A 21,589-nucleotide genomic window follows, 5' to 3' on the forward strand; every position below is an offset into this window, starting at 1 on the left:
ATTATACAAAAGCAGAACAGGGCAAGTGTTGGGAATAAGCGTAAACAAATAGTGCCAGTGGCATGGTATATACTGTATTCGTCTTCCTGAACTGGGCAGGGAGTGGTTTCCATAATAGCATTATTAGGTAATTATTGAATTACAGTATCTCCCTTTTTATGGACCCCCCCCCCACACACACACACTAGTCAAGGAGCAGGGAGCAGAGCAAACAGGGTCATGTAAATGAGAATGTCGTTATATTTCAAGTGCAAGGAAGCAAACACAGGAATTAACACTACTGAAATGCAAATGGAGTGATGATGTGAAAGACTGCACTGCCATTCCACTACCTTTCCAAGTACTGCATAGGAGAAGCAGTTTTCAAATGGAACAATCCAAAACAACTGACTAGTATGATATGCAGTGAGAGAGAGAGAGAGTATGCCTTAGGGTTACCAAAAAAATAAAATAAATGACTTGAAGGCACAAAGAAACAACACATGATATAAAGCTCCTCTCCCCTTTCTTACAGTGTGTCACAACAATCCTGCAGATTTTTTCTAGTTCAGCCAATGAAATAAACAAGCCAAATTTGTCCATGATGAAATAGTTTGAATAAGTTATTATTCAACCCAGCACCTGAACTTTTAGTTACAGGAACCTGATGTCATAACTGCTTTTTCTTCTTGGGAAAAGGAATTCAGAGAGTTTGTGTATTCAAGGGCATCACCCTAAGGGTAAATATTAGGAAAGAGAAAATATTGGGAAATTCCTTTCTAAATAGATATATAAATTATGATGGCCAATTTAAATAAATTATGCAAAGGAGTATGTGCATTTATCCTACAAAGCTGTTTAGTCATATGTGGACTTCAGAGTAATCTGCCTATGGACCCAAAACATACAAGAAATAGCAGGGAGACAAAAACAAGAGAATTAAAAGATTTATCTCCTTCACAAAGCCAAGATGATGGTGGGAATACTTCAGTCTCACAGCTTCTTTTGGCCAGGTTTGTGTTTCTTTTTGTTCAGGGGTTTTATTCTCTTTCCAAAGCAATCATGCTGTTCAAATCTAGTGCTGATCAGCTGGTATTTTATTCAAAACCAATAAAAGGAATCCCAATAGTTAACTGTTCTGTTTGTGCATTTGCAATGGCTGATTTTATTACAATGTTAGATGCTCTGAGAGCTTGCTTATAAGCACGGAGAAAGTTTTATACAAATATATATATACATGCACACACATCCTTTAGTGTGTGTGTTCTTGAAGAAATAATATATATCACAAACCCATACATGCCCAGCTGATCTGTCCCTTCAAGGGTAAATCCTATATCCTTTTGTACATCTGCCCATATCTAAGTGAATTATTGGTTCATCTATGAGCAATAATATCTAAAAGTATATCCAATAGCCACTAAAACTTTGACTAAGTAAAATAAGGTTTATCACTGAGATTCCACTAAATTTCCAACCAAGAATAACATAGGGCTTGAAATTGTAACATAGTGACTTAAATCATATTGTTAGCCCACAGCTAAACATAATTAGATGTGTGTGTATCCTGGAGCATTCTTAATGATTCCTTCAAGAATGTAAACTGATGGCAAGCACAGAATTGCTATCATTAAGCTCTGGTGAGCATATGCACCTTCCATAAATAAATAACCCAAGATTGCTTTTGTAGGATGTGATGGCTCTGTGGCTCATAAGCTTTGGCACACAGAGGTCCCAGATTCAATCCCCAGCATCTTCAGGTAAGGAATGAGGAAAAATCCTTTCTAGAACTCTGGAGAGCTTCAGCATGTCAGTGACAACAATCATGGGGTAAATGGGCCCATGGTCTGAGTCAATATAAACCTGCTTCCTATGCTCCTATACTTATTTGAATTATAAAGCACACAGCTCATCTATGTCTTAACTGAACAGATCATTAGTGTGCACTCTGTTTTTTTAACAGCTGAAAATAAGAGTCACACTCTATGTTATTATACATAGTTCTAAAGCAAAGAGATTTTCAAAATGATTGGCCAAGATTCTGCACCAGAGTTTACATTGTGTAAATTTATGCATCCTGAGCTACATTGCACAAGTGCAAGAAAACTCTATTAGTGAATTGTGAAGTTACATCTCAGAGAAGTGGCAAGAGTGCTTCAATATACATCAAGCATATCTGATGCACATTGAGCTCTTCTGATGTGTACTGGGCACTTCTATGGTCATTGGGTTTTTTTCTAATACTCACTGAATACTTCTGATGTGCATTGGGTTTATCTAGATAATAAATCTGAATGTGAATCTGGAATTTCAAGTTTAAATAGTTTCCTAGCACTTAGTTCATACACACATCGTTTATCACACTGGGGCCAATTTCGACATTAAAGAGATATTAAAGTGCATTTAAAGCATCCCACAAATAAAACAGAAATGGAGAAAAATTGCACAAATTGTCATTGAAATCCCAAAATAAAAAGATGCACAGTAATGCTTCTTTGTGACCACTTTAATGGCGGGTTTCGTGCGATGTCATGTGAAATCGTTTTGCGTAATTACACTATTTTTCCAGGGTATTCGTGAGATAAACCCCCAATCTCCTTCGTGTAATAAATTCCATAGCAATTTAATGGTGAACATTGTACTTTATTTTTAAAAAATTGCCACTAGTAAAGAGTGAATTACTTCCAAGCTTATGAGAGCTCAAGGTACAATACAGAAGAAATATCTTGTGATGTTAAGAAAAGAAGTCAAATTACATAGTAATAATTGAATGGAAGTCATTGAGCACAATTTAAGTCTTACCAAACCTTAAATTTTAACCCACCTAAAAGTACACCAGCTCTCTGGTTCAAAGCATGCTTGAGTTGCAATCCTAAACATACTCAACAGAAAAATAATCTGCACTGAAAACAGTAGGATTTACAGTAGGATTGGACTACATTCGAAATTGAACAGCAATTTAAAATAAACCTCTACAAAGAACACTGACGGCAACCTTTCTAAAGCAGAGTACAGTACCAAGAAACAGGTCTTATGGTCAGATGCAGGTTAGGAGAATCAACCTAATGCCCCATAAACAACAACAATCTGAGTTTAAAATCCAAATGGAGAATTGTAAAAAATAAAGAAAAATGTTTTAGAATAGAAATAAATTATAAAACTATGTTGCAAAATAACCAAACACAATGGTGTCTGCATATTTTGTCTTGTATCTCAACTTCCAGAAGGGATGGAGACTTGGAAATCCTGAAATCCAGGCCATCTGATACTATAAATGAGCACTGAGTTTCACTGTTTAAAACTACCCAAAACAGGTAATGTGGAACTTTTAGGCTCAGAGTTTAGGAAATGTAAAATCTGGCATGTTCTCCATAGTACCCTGCCATTTAATACTCAAGACCTAACCACTATACCAACAGCTTATTTGTCCCTTCATTTCAGAATCCAGGCAGATTAAGAAATCTCCAGCCTAAGAGAAAACAGCAAGGCATGCTTTGTGATTTTAACTATGAACCAGGGTTTTCTTGACCAAATATTTATTCTATCCTGTGGTCCTGTAGCCTCTTTCTTTCCATCAAACCAGTGTCCAAATTAAAACAAATGAACAGAGACAGCTGGCTCATTCATCTGAAAGTGGAATCAAGTGGCAATGAAGAAGATGACTTAATTCAAGACAGATTTGATTAAAACTGCTATCAAAAAGTTATTTTTTTCTTATTTGTCTTGCTATAGGAATCTGGATTTTGATCATAGTTTTGCTTAGAACAGCAAAATCAGAAAAAGGGGGCTTCTCACTGCCAGGGCCAATTGGACCTCCTGGGCCTCCTGGACCCCCTGGACCCCAAGGGGAAAGGGGAAACCCTGGGCCACCAGGTATGTTCTCAGGTCAAATTCATAGCAAATATTTTTTTGGGGGGGGATGGAGGTGGGAATCCTAACTCAGGTAACTCTGGATCCAAAACACACTGCAGAAATAATCTAGTTGGAGACCAGTTTTACTGTCTTGGCTCAATGTGAGAGAATTCTGGGAACTATAGTTGTGTGAGACATTTAATCCTCTCTGACAGAGAGCTCTGGTGCAACAATGAATTACAATTCCCAGAATTCCCTAGCACTGAGCCAGGGAAATTGAAGTGGTCTCAAACTGGATTATTTCTGCAGTGAAGATGCAGTCTAGGGACTTTTTCACACTTCCTCCAGTCCCCAACTTGGTCTCAAATTTGGAAGTTAGACTGATTTTATCACATGGACATTTTTCTCAAAATGGCTTCCCATTGCCTCCACTGCTGAATTCAGGCCCCGTAAGTCATTTCAGTGGCCATTTTTTTCAAATTGGAAGCTCCGGAATTGAAAAAAAAAAATGGCTGCCAAAGAAACTTATGGGGCCCAAATTCAGCACTGAAGGCAATGGGAAGCCATTTTGAGAGAAAAGTCCATGTGATAAAATCAGCCTAACTTCCAAATTTGAGCCCAATTCAGAAGAGGTAAGTTGGGGACTGGAGGTGGTAGGTTTGAGGCTTTACCATGCCATAAAGGAGATTGCAGCAACCATATCTAACAAAAGGTGTTGGAAGCAGTGTGTTTTGGACTTCTGACTCTGGAGTGCAGAAGTATTCCACCAAGAATGATGTTGTGCTGGCACTCTGTGTGTGCGTGTGTGTGTGCATGCATGCACGTGTTGCAAAAGTAGTCAGTGCCATCCCCGCCCTGGTGTCACCTGGTGTGGGGGTGGGGTATCCGGGGCAGGGCTTCAGGGGGGCAGCATCCAAAAGGGTGCACTTATCCTTTCTCTTTGCTTCTGCTGTGGTGCCACTCTGTTCACGAATACAGCAGAACCACAGCAGAAAAGGTGGGACAGCCATACTCAGCCCTCTCCTTTGCTGCTACAGTGCCATTCTCCTTCATCAGAAGAGCAGCTCCATGACAGCAAGTCCCTTCGCTACCATGGTGCCATTCCCAGTGGAGGTTAGGGGGGCTGCTCTTGCCCCCGTCTCCTTCATTGCCACAGCACTGTTCTGCTCATGAGTAGAGTGGCACTGTGGCAGTGACATCAGGAAGGGTGTGCTCGCCCCTCCTCACCTCACAGCAGGGAAGGGCCTGATCAAGTGTCACTCCTCTTCTCAGGTGTCACCTGATGCAGGCTGCACCCCCTTTACTTCCCTAGTGATGCCACCGGGAGTGGTTACTCAGTGTTCTGCAATGGGAGTATCTTCTTTAGTGGCATCTGTATTAAGAGGCTGTAAATTGATCTTAAACACAAATCAACTCTATGCTGTTTCACTCATTTTGCTGCTCTTCCTGCTAAATATATTTTTCTCCTCTTGATTTTTGTCAAAGGCATTTGTGGGTTTCGTGGATTCAGGGGGCCTCCAGGAATGAAAGGACCTTTTGGAAACACTGGTGAACGTGGAACACCAGGACCCCCTGGGCTTCCTGCAACAGAGCAAACAAAACAGAAATCTGCCTTTGCTGCAAAACTGGGCAAAAGCTACCTCGAACCTAACCAGCCCATTGTGTTCCAAGACATTCTATACAATGAACAGCAACATTTTAATGTGAGTTCAGGAATCTTCACCTGTCAGATCCCTGGGATCTATTATTGTGCACACAACCTGGAGGCAAACTTGAATTCACATATTATACTGGCAAGAAATGATGCAGAGGTGAAAACATCTTATAAAGTTACTTCAGATTCTTATGAAAGCTTTTTAAGGAGTGTAGTTCTTAAGTTGAAAAAAAGAGACAGGGTGTGGGTAGAGGCAAAGAAAGATCAAAATATTATGACAGAGAGAAGTTTCTTTGTGTGCTATCTCATGTCTGACCCTTAAGACTTTGCAGTTATATATATAAAAAAAACCCTTGGAAATGCTCCTTTTGGACTACAAGGTCCAGAACCCCCTAATCCAGATGAGTTTCTGGGAGTTGTAGTCCCCCAAATTAATTTTCCATGCTTGGACTCAGTGCTACAAATATTTAGCTAGCTTTTAAGAGCAGTACACTGGGTTTACTGGTTTGTGGAAAAAGTTCCTTGAAGCACTAGCTGTCTGTATGATCCTGCTGTCTGACAATTAACTACAGTGAGTCCAAGTGCAAATGAGGTAGAAAGGAAGAAATTAGATTGAGGACAAGTTGATTTTGCAGCAAAAACAATTATTTCTTTATTAAATAATTGTTTAATATTAGTAGATACCAAAAGAACAGTCTATGCTCAACCCCTCTTTCTCTCTGTGTGTGCATCTGTGTGAGTCTGTGCGTATCTGTCTCTGTGGCCCGAAGCAGAACGACAAAATAAAGCACCTTCTGCTTTGGGGATGTGCCATTCAAACAATGCATGCCCCTGAAGTTGCTGGAAGTCGCTCTGGGACTGGCTAATACAGTCCAAAGCCAGTCCCAAAAGAAGTGGCAAAAAGCCTTTCCTGCTGACAGCCCATTTATGACCATGGCAGTGGCTGGCTTTGGGACCACAGCATCTGGTTGCTGTGGTTCCAGAACAATCATGGTCAGAGCAGCCACAGATAACTCCATTTGGCCTGTCTCCTTCACCCTGTGTCTCCATATCCGTGTTTGTGTGACAGTGTGTGTCTGTGTGTATCTTGCTCTCGCTTTTGCCTACATTTAAACTTTTCCCAACTTGGGGGCTGTCACATGGAGCGACAAAACATGCCCTCAACTTCCCAAAAGTAAAAAGATGTCATTTTTGTCCACTATCTGTTCATTTTATTTTTATGTTATTGCTGTTTGGAAGAAACATTGTCTGAAAAACCTCTCGCATTTGTGCTTTTTTTCCTACTTTTCAATCCTGTTTCTGAGTGGAATTCATCTAGAGTGATAAGGTCCTGTGTCTGAAATGATTCACAGCGATTCTAGTGAAATGTGACAATGAGTAAGTCATTAGAAGTTCTTCTATGGATTTTCCACACATTTGTCATTTCAGTATCATAAATGAGGGGAAACATTCCACCTTGGAGTCTGCATGGGTGAAAAGTGGCAAATAAATAAGCTAATAAACAAACAAATATTTTTATAGTTACAGTTGACCCTCTTCATCCACAGATCCTTTATTCGTGGATTCAACTATCCACTGTTTGAAAATATTTTTTTAAAATATAAATTCCCCAAAGCAAATCTTGATTTTGCCTTTTTGTATAAGGGGACACCATTTTGCCACACCATTGTATTTAAGGAGACTTGAGCAGCCATGGATTTTGGTATCCATGGTGGGTCTTGGAAGCAAACTCCAGTGGACACCATGGGCCCTCTGTATTTCTGGCATTTTAGCATCACACATCTACCTGTTGCCATGCCCAGTTAGCAATTCCTTATTAGTCCCCCTTTTAAAGAAACAGATACATTTTTATACTTTATACTTTATAATGCATACTTTCTGACCAAATACAAAATGGTTCCTCTGTCTCACTGAACAAGAGTAGCCAATAAACATTTTGATTAAGAATCTTGGCTTCACACACAGGTGTGAGTCCTGGCAATTCAAAACTGGTCTCCATTCCCAGCCTTATTTGTTTATTTATGTTTTTAAATTTTGTATTTTAATATAATTTTATACTGTTTAAATTAAATAATTTTAATTGTTTTTGTAACTGTATTGGTAAGTTTTCAATCAATTTTATCTGTGAGTCAACTTGGGTCTCACTCTGGTAGAAAGGAGATATATATGGCTATGGGTTATATGGTTATGACTTGTAAAGCCATCTAGATTATTTGAGAGACCATATCTCCCTATACAAACTTGCTAGAGCCCTAAGATCCTCTGGAGAGCGCTTTCTATCTCTCCACCACCACAGGCTTGCCTGGTGAGTACAAGAGACAAAGCCTTCTTGGTGGCTGTCCCTGCCCTCTGGAATACCCTTCCACGAGAACCAAGGCTGGCCCCATCTTTGCTTGCCTTTCATCGGTGGGCAAAAATGGCTCTGTTCAGGCAGGCTTTTAATGTCTAGTCATGGGATGGATTTTATATGGGATTGGTATTATGATTTTATTGTGGTTTTAATGTTTGTAATTTTATATTGTTTTTAGCTGATGTTTTAATTGTTTTAGTGCAATGTGTTTTTAGAATTGTTATTGTGAGCCACCTTGGGTCTCTTCGGGGAGAAAGGCAGGATAGAAATTAAATAAATGAATAAATAAAATAAAATGTAAACCAAGAAGTTTATCGCATGAGGGAAAAAACGTTCCCCGATGCGTTCTAACGAGCATGAGCGCGGATACTAAGTAGATTGTCCCCCACAAAAGCTTCTCACCAAGGTCTTAAGGACTGCTCCTGAGGGAAATAGAACTGATCTCTTTTTAACTATTACAACCACTCAAGAGAACCAAAGAAGACAAAGAACACTGTTGGGAGAACTGTGTGATCTGTCTCAGGCACTTTAAAAATAATTCTATATTTATGTTAATCCACAATATTAGAAGTACTTTCACTTGGTCATTGGGCTAAAAGTCCAGTCTTTCCACCAGAGGATAAAAATATATAAATCAGATATTAGGAATGGGAATGCACAAAAGCCTGTTGCAGAACAGTTCAGTCTTCCTGGACATGCCATCTCTGACCTTACACCAGTGATCCTTGAACAACAACAACAACAACAGCAACACCAAAAACCTACAACAGAAGACTGGAAAAGAAACAGCTGAAACTCCAATTCATCAACAGTGGGTTGAACAGAGACAATGGCTTCCTGGCATACTACACACTACTTCCTGGTACACAACATTATAACACTACATCCCAGCCCCATGAGGAAGCTTTTAGCCAGTTTATCACATCTCCTTTCTGTTTCTCAGCCTGCACACACCACATTCCAAAACTCTCTCCACCATTTATTGGCTCACCTATCCACCCTGGCTTAAGGCAACATCTTTCCTCCTGCCTTTGTCCTTCAATGACCATGGTTAAAAAATGGACTTATCACCTCATCACAATACCCACATTTTTTTTTATTTCTATGGGTCTGATTATAGGATCCATCCTGGGCACCAGTTCACTCCATACTCACTCCAGTTCACTCTATACTTCTAAGCCAAATCTATAGAAGCTTATGCTACAACTTACTTTGCACAATTAATCTCAAAGGTGCTACAGAATACTGATATTCTACACTAATATGACTATGGGCATGTACACACAGGCCCAAAGGCCTGCACTCCCCCCAGCTTCACACCATCCTGTCCACACAGGCCATTTGCTCCAAACTAGGATAAAGGAGACTGGATGCGGGTCCAGTGGATCCAGTCTGACCCAGGCTCAAAGGGGCCTTTACCTGGTCTAAAAAACACCAGCTGTTCTCTGTGGAGTTTCTAAGAAACTTCATGGTGACAGTTGGCAGACCAGATGGCTTTGCATGGCCCATATCTGCCTCTGCCATCATGTCTGCTGATAAAACCCCTGCTGTGGCCTGTGACATTGGATGGGGGGGGTGTGTGTCTGGCCATGTGGGTATAGCCAGGTGCCCCATTTCTGCCTTTACAGGCCATCTCAGCAGGTTTGGGGTGTACAATGGCCCAGTAGCAGGTGGGCATATAAACACCTGCCCATTACCACAGGGACTGACTAGGGACAGGACTTGAGGTAGGATGGTACAGGCTTGGTCCATGCTATCCTGCCTATCTGATTAAGGCACATTTCTCTGAATTCTGCCAACATAAATTATTGTGCAACAGAGGATTGTTGAAGAAGTTGCATTTCCTCTCAATAATTTAACTAAAATACACAAAGAAAATAATTAATTTTGAAAAGTATTTATTGTTGCTCGTCTTTGTATGCAGGGGAAATGTTAAGAAGACCATGGAAAAGAGGCCCATTGTTTCATCTGAATGAACACTGCCAAACTATTACTACATAAAATGTTACTCATTAATTTGTACATGTTTCTGCATTAATAAAAGTTAATAACTGTTTTTAAGAAAATCAATATTAGACCACAACAGGGTATAATAGTTAAAGATCAATTTACTTGCCCATGACTAGACCCCATAGTTTTCAAAAACAGAACTGTAAATATAGACAGCCCAAAGTGACTTGTCTGTTGAAATATGGTTTGTCTTAATTTAATGGGTCAAAGGGGTGCTGCATTCTATGGCAATATTGTTTAACTTCTTCTCTCCCAACTGCTTTTTCTTCAGAGCAGTTTTACTTTTTTTAACAACTTGACACAACTTCCTAGATTTAGTAGGTGCAGTTGATTATATAAACAAGTTGCATTTTTCTCCTGTGTAAAGTGTATTTTTAAAAATTTCAACCAGTTATTACAAGTTTCCATCTAGACCAATATCAGAATTTTCATTTTCCAGAAATGGATTTAGATACAATCTGTGTTGGGGTTTTTTTTTTTGGGGGGGGGGGGTGTTAATAAGTTAACAAGTCAGGAGATAAGGAGTCAATAAGGTAAGGAGTTAATAAGTAAGAGAATGAATGCTTGGAAATTCCTTCCTTGTTCAATAAGTATTATGACTATCAGTAAAAAAAAGAACAGATAACAGGGTATGTGAATGTATTTAAGTGCAGTAGGTGTTGGAAGATATTTGGAACTTGAGAAGATCCTTTACTTGGGAGGAAACAGGACTTCAAGCGCCAGATCATTTCCAAAAGCTTGTGATGCTGCTGCTACCATCTCAGTATTATAGCCACTTATGGAAAGGTTTGATTCTTTTCTTTTTCCTGATAATTGGTCTAATTCTCTTAGCTTATAGTGCTTGATTTTATTGCATTATTAGAGATGTTTTGACAATGAAACCATGACAGAAACTCTTTAAATAGAAATCCCAAGTGCAGGTATTTATAAAAATACATATAATATATATAAAAAAATACATATAATATAAATACAGGTTGAGTACCTGTACCCTGCATGACTGACATTATGATATTTTTGTTTTCTGATGTTTCAATGTACAAAATTTGGTTACTTACACAAAAATATTAACAAATATTATATAAAAACACCTTCAGACTATGAGTATAAGGTGTATATAAAACATAAATGAATTTTATGTTTAGACTTGGGTCACATCTCCAAGATATCTCATTATGTATATGAAAATAATCCAAAATCTGAAAAAATCTGAAATCCAAAACATTTCTGGTCCCAAGCATTTTGAGTAAGAGGGATGCAACCCGTAGTATAAATATAGCATTCATATATAATGTGAATTACAATTTAAAACTTCCAAATTTGGTAACCATCATATCATCTTCTGATAGCAAAATCTGCAATTGAATTATGTGCGGTCTGGAGAAGTACCTTCTTATATCCATTGGTAATTTCCTGCCACTTAGCTTCCAGGAATGGCCCTAAGAGGGAGAAATATTCTGTTTATCACTTAGCGGATACAACATCATCATGGGAATCAAATATCATAGAACACACCCATCAGAAGTTTAATTTCTGCACATATTATTTCACACATTCATTTTCCTTTCACCGTTAGGCAGGCAAGCTGATGCTTTTAGTCTCTTTTATAATGACTTATAAAATGCTTAAGTCATTTGCTTTCTGTTTCTATTGTTGTAGGTGTCTGGGGTTTAATAGTTTTTTTGATGTCAAGTGCAGAGGTTCAAGAGAGACACAATTTTCCATGTTGTGTACCAGGACCTCAAGGTCCTCCTGGACTCAATGGAAACCCTGGTCAGAATGGGTTCAATGGAGAAAAAGGGGAGAAGGGGGACCCTGGAGAACAAGGTATGTTTCAGGACCAATTTAATAAGAAAGCTGCTTTCAAGACCTTCAAGTGATTTCTGCATCCATTTTTCATGGGTACAATACCCCAAATGCCCCAATGCTTTCTACTAGACATGTGGAGAACCATATAGGATCATCTCTTTTTTGGCCTTTACTAACAGCCCTCATCTGAATGAATCTTGCCAAGAAAACCCATGGAAGAATTGCTGTAAGTCAAAATTACTTGAAGGCACACAATAACAACAACAATTCAGCTTTTAGGCTTGTTTAGTAACAAGGTGTCTTCCAGGTTATTTTCTCATTCACAAAATGCCTGTGTTGAACATATAAACAGGTAAGACCTCTGGTGGCGCAGTGGTTAAATGCCTATACTGCAGCCACTCTCTCACAAACCACAAGGTTGTGAGTTCAGTACCAGCCAGGGGCTCAGGGTCGACTCAGCCCTGCATCCTTCTAAGGTCACTAAAATGAATACCCAGTTTGTTTGGGGCAATTGGCTTACATACTGTAAACTGATTAGGGAATGCATAACTGTGATGATAAGCAGTATAGAAATGTACTTGCTATTGATATATGAGCTCATCCAGGGGCAAAACCTGTCCTTTCCTGAAGGGAACAATTTTAGTAAAGGAAAAATTAAGAACATTTATTATTTTTTATTAAGGTATGCAGCAGGGTGGTACAGCCCTCTAAAGCCAGGGATAAATGTGTGGCCCCTCACACATCAGGTGGTTGCTCACTGCTGCACAGGGATATGCTGCAATATGTGGAAAGACATTAATTGGATTTCTTATTATCTTAGCAGTGACACAGTTAAGTCATTTTAAAATGGGCTCAGAATGTAATCATTTTATTGGGGGCCTTCCTCTACAGTATGAAATATATGTGGTTAGGTGTGCCCTGCTGCCTTGGAAATGCTTTTCTGACATGTGTCCAGGTGACATCACCTTATATTAGAAAATACTTCTAGGGAAAAGACAATCTCAGCCACATCTGTTTATTTTTCAAAATCGTTTGGAACCTTTGCAGACTAGATCCTCAGGGCAGAAGTACTGGGTTGAATGCATGGAGGGGCATTCATAGAATTAATTCTCTTTCTTTGTATTCTTTTAAAGTATTTTAAAAAACTTATCTTTTTAACTATATTTTTTCCTTTTCTTTTTTTCTGTGAGTAAGTGTAAATTGCCTTTATTTCAACACACACACACACACACATTCATTTATTCCAAATCTCTGCTGGAAATGTAACAAAGAAGTCAAAGTATGGGGTACAACTGATAACAATAGATGTAAGACATCTCCCTAAGCAATCATCAGAGTATGATCAAGATGGCAAACATTAATGAGGAAGAACACACAAGTTAGGAAAGGCTGCAACAGTTTGCTTTTGCCTGATTCTACTGGAAAGGGCAAGAAAACACCCATCCTCTCTTCTCCTCTTCCCATATATGCTGAGTTATTTGAGAGCAAACTTATTGTGCACTGAATTCAGTTTCCAGCTATTGAAGGAAGGTGAAGATGAAAAGTGGGAGAAGCAGAGAAAACAAAGAACATTTACAAAAAAAGCTGAAAAGTGGGATGACAGAAGATTAATCTGGACTGTCCCTACCAAAGTGGGACAGTTGGAGAATATGGATGCAGTTCAGTGCTTTTTCTCCTGAGCTATTCCGCCCCCCCCCCAAATTGTTTTTCAGGTGTTCCTGGATCTCGTGGTATCACAGGCTTCCCAGGAAAACAAGGACCAATCGGCCCAAAAGGTGAAAGTGGAGAAGCAGGCACTCCTGGCCTACCTGGGTTGTGCCAACCCCAACAGAAATCTGCTTTTGCTGCACATCTGGGAAAAAATTATCCAGCACCTAATGTGCCCATTGTGTTTCACAACATCATCTACAATGAACAGCAACACTTTAATGGAACTTCAGGAATCTTCACCTGCCAGATCTCAGGAGTCTATTTCTTTGGCTACAATATGGAGACAAATAATAATTCAAACATGATACTAGTGAAAAATGGTGAAGCAGTGATGGGATCCTACCAGATTACCCTAGATGGTTATGAAAATATGTCTGGAAGTACCATCCTTAGACTGGAGGAAGGTGATAAGGTGTGGTTAGAAGTAAAACCAGATTACAATGGACTCACTCACACTAGTTACTTTTTGGGCTATCTTCTCTTTGTGTTTTAGGTTATACAGCCTTTAGAGTCCTGATTCATTGTTATAGAATGTTTAAGAATTTAGTCCGCTGATTTTGTGACTCAGTTTATCCCTATTTAGATGTTTAGATCTCTCATGTGATCTGAGGAAAGCAGTAATATATATTCTGCTTCTACCACCTTCATTGTTTCTCTTTCAATGTGTTGGAGCTTGTAAGTCTGTTGCCCAGACTGTTCTATGTATTTAGAATCTCTACTTTAGAATCCTGATTGTTCAAGAGTTAGACAGATATTAGAATAACATATTGCAGATTTATAATTCATTTAGAAAGTTCAAATCTATTATGAAGGGTTTGAAGTGGGATAGTAGATTTTTATCATACTGCTTGTGTTAATTGGTTACCAAGTGCCAGAATGTTTCTGTTATCAGCAACAGTTTTGTGGGTAGCAAGTGTTAATAATGTAATTGTCACTGTCAATATTATCAGTAATTTCACCTTGACTACACTGTTCCTAGCTCAAACATGAATCACACACACACACACACACACACACACACACACACACACACACATCCCTATCTGAAATTAGGGTTAAAACTTGCATTGGAAAAGGTGGACTATAGGCCACAAAAATCCATGGTGTAATAACTTGGTTAGTCTTTAAAGTATCACAGGAATTATTGTTTTTGCTGCAACAGCTTAACAGGACTGCCCTATTAGAAGGTATTCAAGGATCTGCTATTGTATGAAGAACCTACACATGTAGTACAGGTGCAGACTAGGGCTGACATCCTGTTGGAGCTTTCCATTGTATAACCAGCCCTCTGTGCAAGTTTTTGGACATTTTCACAGTTTTGTTAATGAGGTTTCCATTACCTCCTTGTGCAAATACTTTCTCAGGTGATGCAACAGTCCACAGTTCTTCTGCTCTGTCTCCCCCTGCCATCTTGGTTTCCTCCAAAATTCTACATTATTGGCTCTCACCAGGATCTCAGCCAAGGATTGGCAAGAAACACATAACACCTATTTTGAAAAATCTTCACTGGCTGCCCACTTGCTTCCGAGTGCAATACAAGGTGTTGGTTATTACCTATAAAGCCCGACATGGCTTGGGCCCAAGTTACTTGAGGGACCGCATCTCCCCATACAATCCGCCCTGCACACTCAGAACATCCAGGAGATTCCATCTTCCAAATATGTCTCCACATCCCAGATGGCCTTTTCAGTGGCAGCCCCACGAATTTGGAATAGTCTCCCTACGGAGCTCCATCTCATGACCCCCCTAGAAACATTTAAAAAGAGGCTTAAAACCTTTCTTTTTTGCCAAGCCTTCCCCCCTGAGGAATGAAGTTGAGCGCTCTTGATGCCATTGATTCTCTGCCTTACCCTGTGAATGATTGTGTTTTATATAATTGTATTACTTGTTTTTATCTATTTTTATGAGATGTTTGCAATAGTTTTATAGTCTGTAAACCATTTTGATCTATGGAAAAATGGTATACAAATAAAATTATTATTATTATTATTATTATTATTATTATTATTATTATTATTATTAAATTGTATAGGAAAATCCCTATATGGATCGCACCACAGGAAGCCTTTTATAGAAGAGAAATTATGGGAAGGGAACATTGGCTAACGTATAAAATTTTGAGTAGAAAGATAAAAGGAAGAAGGGATTTGAAATCAATGGAGGAATTACAAAGAGAGGGTATAAAGATAAACTGGTTTAGCTACACACAATTAAGAGAAAGATATAAAGTAGATAGTGCAAATCAAGGATTTGAGGAAGAAGAAAGTGAACTAGATAAAATTTTACTTAATGGTAAGGAAAAATTGATTGGCAAAATTCATAAGGTTTTACTCAATTTGGATCAGGAAAGGGAAACAATTAAAAATATAGTGGTGCAATGTATGCAAAATATAGGGCACCCAATAGAACTCGAAAAATGAGGAAACATCTGGATTAAAATTTGGAAATACACAAAATCACAAAATATGAGGGGAAATTTTATAAAATGTATTTAAGATGGTATATCACCCTAGAAAAATTGGCAAAAAATTATAAGGGCTCAAATCTCTGCTGGAAATGTAACAAAGAACTGGGGCCATTTTACCACTGTTGGTGGTCATGTGGCAAAGCTAGACAATACTGGAAAGGAATAGGTAGAATAGTGGAAAGTATTCTGGATAAAAAAATTCAGCTAAAACCTGGATTTTTTTTGTTAAATATGTGAGATAAAAACAAATAGATAAAAAACAAGAAAAAATATGCTTCTACATGACCACCACGGCACGTATAAATTTCGTACAAAATTGGAAATTAAGTATAATTCCAGATATAAGAAAGTGGTTAGCAAAATTGTATGATGCATTAGAAATGGATATATTGTCTCAGAAACTGGCTTCTGAATCAACAGAAAAAATACAGAAAGAATGGGAACCAGTGTTAAAATATATGGAGTCCAGGAAAAACAATTGAGAAAGGAACAGCTGATGTGACCACAGTAACAGGTTGTTCAAAGGATGACGAATGGAGGGGAAAGGAAAGAGAGAATTTAGAGAGATAATTTTAGTCAAGGATAGAATCTTTTAGGTCTGATAGATTTTAGGTGTTAAATATATAACATAAGGAACAAAAGATTATAATTTAGATAAAAAGTTGTGATAACAGTAGCAAAGATATGAATAAAAATGTAAGATATTAGAAAAAGTAGAAAGGAAAACAAAAACAAATTAGAATAACAAAATATTTAGGAAATCCATAGATCAAGGAAAGGAGAAACTGTCGAGATTTGAGGAGGAAGTTGAGTAAGTGAGGAGTGTCAAATGAAGGTTAATGAATGTTATTTAGAAAGTGAGAGTGAGGATTGAAGTGGTATTAGTTTTGTAAAGAAGAATGAAAGAGGATGGGAAGACAGAGTGAGTAGGGAGAAGAGGGATTTGGTAAGTTGGATGATGTAAGAAGAAGGTATGTGAGAAGAAGAAGAGAAGATGAAAAGAAGAAAGAAAAAGGTCAGGATAAGTGTGATCAAGATGAGTGAAGAAAAATAAATAAGAGAAAATACAACTACATGACAAATACTAAAGATTAAAATGGACAGAGACTCAGACAATTCGCACATGACTTTTTTTCATGGGATATATGTAAACAACCAGTAAATGTAATAGTGGATGTTTTTATGTTATTTTAATTAATAAAATTATTTAAAAACTAATAAATAAATATTTTTTAAAAAAAGAAAGCCATTCAGAAAATCATTACATGGAATGTGGTAGAACTATACTTCAGGCGTGAGTAGAGACCTGAAAGACTGGAGGGACCTACTTGTCATTCAGCTTGGAATACCCAATCTCAAAAAGTCAGCGCACATTTTGTAAATTTCACTGCACAAATGTGCATGCTGAAACCTTCTTTCAGGACCTTTTTGTACCTGCCTTTTGGTGACAGGTAGTACATTTCTTAGAAATGTAACAAATCTCCTAATACAATTGTAGAGAAATTTCAGACAAAGCAACGCAACCAAGAGCTGACAAAACCAATGCCCCAAGACAAGGCAGTGACATTTAGTATGATCTAAAAGAACCAACATCTTCAGTTTTTTTCTGAGATGAATAAAATGACAGGAACCAAAGACCTGGCATTGATGTACAGCTGCAATGGATCTTTCCCCCTGGTAATATGTAGTCCTGGGAAAAAATGGATTTTGCATCTTTTGATGGGTGTCCCATGCTTGACAGTGGCTTGCCATTTTCTCAGGCTCCTGGGGTGATTATTTTGATGAAGTGTTTTCATAAATCAGACACCTGCTGGGATCTAATTGACATAAAGGCTCTGAAGAAAAGGCAGACGAAACCTGCACTGCCCACATGAGCTGAAAATATATGAGACCTGCTTACATGCTTAGGTGAAAAATGGGAGAATAATGACAAGAGCGTTACAAGGGATTTGACATATAGTTTGATACATTTAAAAATCCTGGCAAATGTGCCTTCAAATGTCTAAGAAATATGAGAAACGTACTATATGCTAACAACTACCTCCTTGCTACAACCAGCAACTTTATTCTTCTGTGGAAAGCAAAGTCCTCTCTCCCCTCCCCCTTGCCTTCTTACCATTCATCAGTCAATTGAGGAAATTCATGGAGAGGGCCTGGAGAAATACACCCCTGGCTCTCCATTTTACATCTTACTGTACTCCCTTTTTCAAAAAGGCTGTTTTACATTATTGGCCAATCAGATGACCTAATTTATGAGATCAATTGGCAGCACTAAGAGAACAAGACAGGAAGCTGCAACTAACTTTAGCTGCAATATAGGAGAACAGTAAATACAGTGGGAAGTAGGTAATGCAAGCTTCCTATGCTTCTTGTTCCTTTTCAGGTCCAAAACGGTGTTGTTGCATCTGGGTGGAAGAAGCGAATGGGGCTTGAGCATACATGGAATTCCATTTACGTGGGAGGGGGGAGTCTGGAATGGATCCCTGCATAAAGGAAGGGACCACTGTATAAGAAAATAGCTCTCCTCCTTCAGGCTCTAAGTGCCCTCCTTGCCTTTCTCTTCCCCTCCAAGACGAAAACGTTGGGGAAATGGAGGGGGAGGAAGAGGAGGAGGAGGAACTGGAAGGATCAAGGTGTCCAGGTCTCACATCCCCCCCCCCCCAGCAACTCTCCCTGGTGGTTCTGCCCCACAGTTTGAGAATTACTGGTCTTGACCACACTTCTTAAACAAAGGCTTTCCTAAATCTGAAATGTGGTGAAAGGGTACGGTAGTAATTTCCATTTCTCCCTCACATTTACTCTGACATTTGCTCCCAATGGGATGAAAATTATACAGCATAGCTTGAGAAATTAATTTAAAAATGAGAAGGAAAAACCAAAGATGATTTAAGATATGTTCCTTTTCTGCTCTTCCAGTATAAGCCTTGCAGAAGTTGAGATTCATCTGCCAATGAGTTTCTTTCCACTACTCCAGTTGAATTGTTCTGTCAGCGTTTTCCAAGAAAGCTCAAAATAGTGAAATGCTCAAGGGATAGTCAATGGATGTTTGTTTTGTTTTAATTAATTAATTTTACCCTTTCCAAACAAACTTTATCTTGTCAAGGGGGAGGGGGGTCGCAGAGAGGAAAATGGTCTGGTGATGTTCAGCCTTTCCAAGTCTTCCCAGGAACGCCAGTTCACTGCTTCTGGAATACATGTGTTACATTTCAAGTGGCTCCTGGTGTAATGGACTGAACTGGTGCACATTGAAAGCTACCATTGCCATATATTCCAGCAATAATAGTTAAGGCTTTAAGATGATGTCTACAAGGTGCTCTCTGTCATCAAACAGGAGCTCTTTCACACACTATGCAGTTATAGCACTATGATTACAATGCCATGGTTCCAACATACTGATTCCTGGGATCTGTGGTTTTGAGAGGGGTATTTAGAATTTTCTGGCAGAGCACTTTAGTGCCACACCAAACTACAAACCCTGAGATTCCATAGGATGTTGCCATGGCAATTAGTGTGGAGTGATAATGCTATAACTGTAAAGTGTGAAATGGTCTCAGTTGCTTTTGTTGCAGATTTCTTCTCCCCTCACAGTTAAGTCTGCAGTTTGCTTGGGAAGGGAGAGAACTGGTTGGTAGAGACTCAGGTTTAAATTTTGTGGGGCCTTAGGTTCCCCTCATAAGGTAAATAAGTTCCTTAACCCTCCCAGCTCTGAAGTGGTACTAGGGATGAATCTGCACTGCAGGAATAATGCAGTTTGACACCACTTGTAACTGCTATGGTTCAATGCAATAGTATTCTGGGATTTGTAGTTTGGTGAGATATTTAGCTTTCTCTGTCAGAGAGCTCTCGGGCCACAGCAAACTACAAGTTCCAGGATTCCATAGGATGGAGCCATGGCAGTTAAAGTGGGGTCAAACTGAATTATTTTTGCAGTGTGGATTCAACCTAACATAGCCACGGTTGGGACAATGTGTCCATCTGAGTGAATGGGAATGTTTCCAAATTTTTCCAAATTTGGGTTCTTTCTTGTGCTCATCAAACCTCACATGAAAAGACAAATGATCAGAATCACTTCTCTGAGCTAATAGAATTGCTGGTGCCTGTCAGCCATTTGGGCACATACAAAGGAGAAAAAAAAATCCTTTGCATGCTCTCTTTCACCTCTTTTTAGTTTATTACTAGTAATAGGCACCAAAGAGCTACTAGAGCTAAATATGATCAGACTCCCTACTACAGGAGGAGTGATTTAATTATCTCTCCTGAGGAAAGTGTATGGATAGAAACACCTGCCCACCATTCTTAATTTTTTCATCTGCCTGAGCACATCCAAAACAGAACCATCTTGCTGCCATTTTCTGGTGGAGTCCTCCAATTCGGAGCACAGTTACTGAGGCCAGTAAACACAGCAGGATAATTTTAATTTTTAGAAAGAGTTTTTGTTTTATTTTATCTTAACTGCCAGCTGTTTGGGAGTTGTAACCAAGTATGTGTAAAAATTTAAAAAAATAATTCTGCATGGAGGAATGAATAGCAGTTGGATTTAGGTGTGGATACATAATCCTCCCATGCCATATTTTAACACTCCTTCCCTCTTGACCTGTTTTCTAAAGATATTTTTAAAATTGTTTGGTTAGGGTGGCAATTCTTTTTTCCTGCTTTTAAAAAAATATAGCGGTGTCCTTTTATTTGAAAACACAAATTGTAGCTATTGTTTGTGGTGATGATGATGATGATGATGATGATGATTATTATTATTGCTGTTCTTTGGCTCCTGTATTCATTTTTAGGCTTTGTGTAGTCATTTTGAACCCTCCTGTGATCCTTTTGGGTGGACTTCTGTATCCTCCCATTTATTTTTTTTTATTTTACTGTATTCAGTTTGGATTTGACCTTTGAGATCTATATTAATTTTGGAGCAAGTTGCAGCGGCCTTTGAGGTCTGAATTTATATTTGTCTGTCTGGATTTCTCATTTACGATCCCTTACGTTTTGGGAGTGCCTTGTAGTGGCCTTTGAAAAAACTCTATCAATTTTGGAGACCTCTGTAGTGGCCTTTGAGACCTGCATTAAATGTAGGAAACCTTCCAGTGGCCTTTCAAACTTGAATTTATTTTTTAAAGTCTGGATTTGCCCTTTGAGATCTGGATCAATGGGTAGGGAGAAGCAATTCATTGACCTCTGCATCTTATATTTATTTTTGTGTGTCTGCATTTAGTTTTCCAGACCTGTATTAGGTTTGGCCTGGCTAGTAGTGGCTATTGATGTATATGGTGGAAGGGGGGCTTGAAGTGATGGATGATTTTTGTTTTGTTTTTTCCTATTCTCCACTGCTGGATCCTTTGCAGCTGAAGTATTTTTGCAAGGAAACAGTGATATGCCTAATTGGAGAACTGGGATTGTTGTAATGGGCAGAAGACACCTCAGGCTCAGACCCTTTCCTCTAGCACAGAACCACATGTGCAACTGCATGCCCCAGTGTCCTCTTTTCTTTCTTCCATTGCTCAGTACACTTCCTAAAAACCTTATTTTTGCTGAAAGCAGATTCCTTTTTCAAGGAGTGTAATGCATAGTAGGGGAATTAGGTAGCTAGAGAAGTAAAGACTAAACACCTAACAGTTTTAAGTTAACATAAATTTAATTTATTTTGGAGGCAAATGGGGGATCAACCCAATTAACATTTTATTTAGATCAAAATCACCATGGATCAGTTTAGAAATTACTGGAACCTGAATGACTGATTAATCTTATATTGATGCAGCAG

General features: G+C 38.7%; 2 protein-coding genes across 2 annotated transcripts in view; one reads left to right on the plus strand and one right to left on the minus strand.

The window, feature by feature from the left end:
- The window catches only part of SYN3 (synapsin III), a 1,385,441-nt gene that overhangs the window by 314,586 nt on the left and 1,049,266 nt on the right, over nucleotides 1-21,589 (minus strand). The gene's annotated exons all lie outside the window — the stretch shown is intronic.
- LOC121930405 (complement C1q tumor necrosis factor-related protein 2-like) lies at nucleotides 785-15,224 on the plus strand. Its single transcript, XM_042466645.1, has 6 exons — nucleotides 785-992; nucleotides 3,712-3,852; nucleotides 5,317-5,534; nucleotides 10,502-10,631; nucleotides 11,505-11,672; nucleotides 13,367-15,224. Exons 1-6 carry the CDS (start codon nucleotides 950-952, stop codon nucleotides 13,855-13,857), a joined length of 1,191 nt encoding a protein of 396 aa, XP_042322579.1. The 5' UTR covers nucleotides 785-949; the 3' UTR covers nucleotides 13,858-15,224.

This window comes from Sceloporus undulatus, chromosome 5 (assembly GCF_019175285.1).
Source record: "Sceloporus undulatus isolate JIND9_A2432 ecotype Alabama chromosome 5, SceUnd_v1.1, whole genome shotgun sequence".
Classification (NCBI taxonomy): domain Eukaryota; kingdom Metazoa; phylum Chordata; class Lepidosauria; order Squamata; family Phrynosomatidae; genus Sceloporus; species Sceloporus undulatus.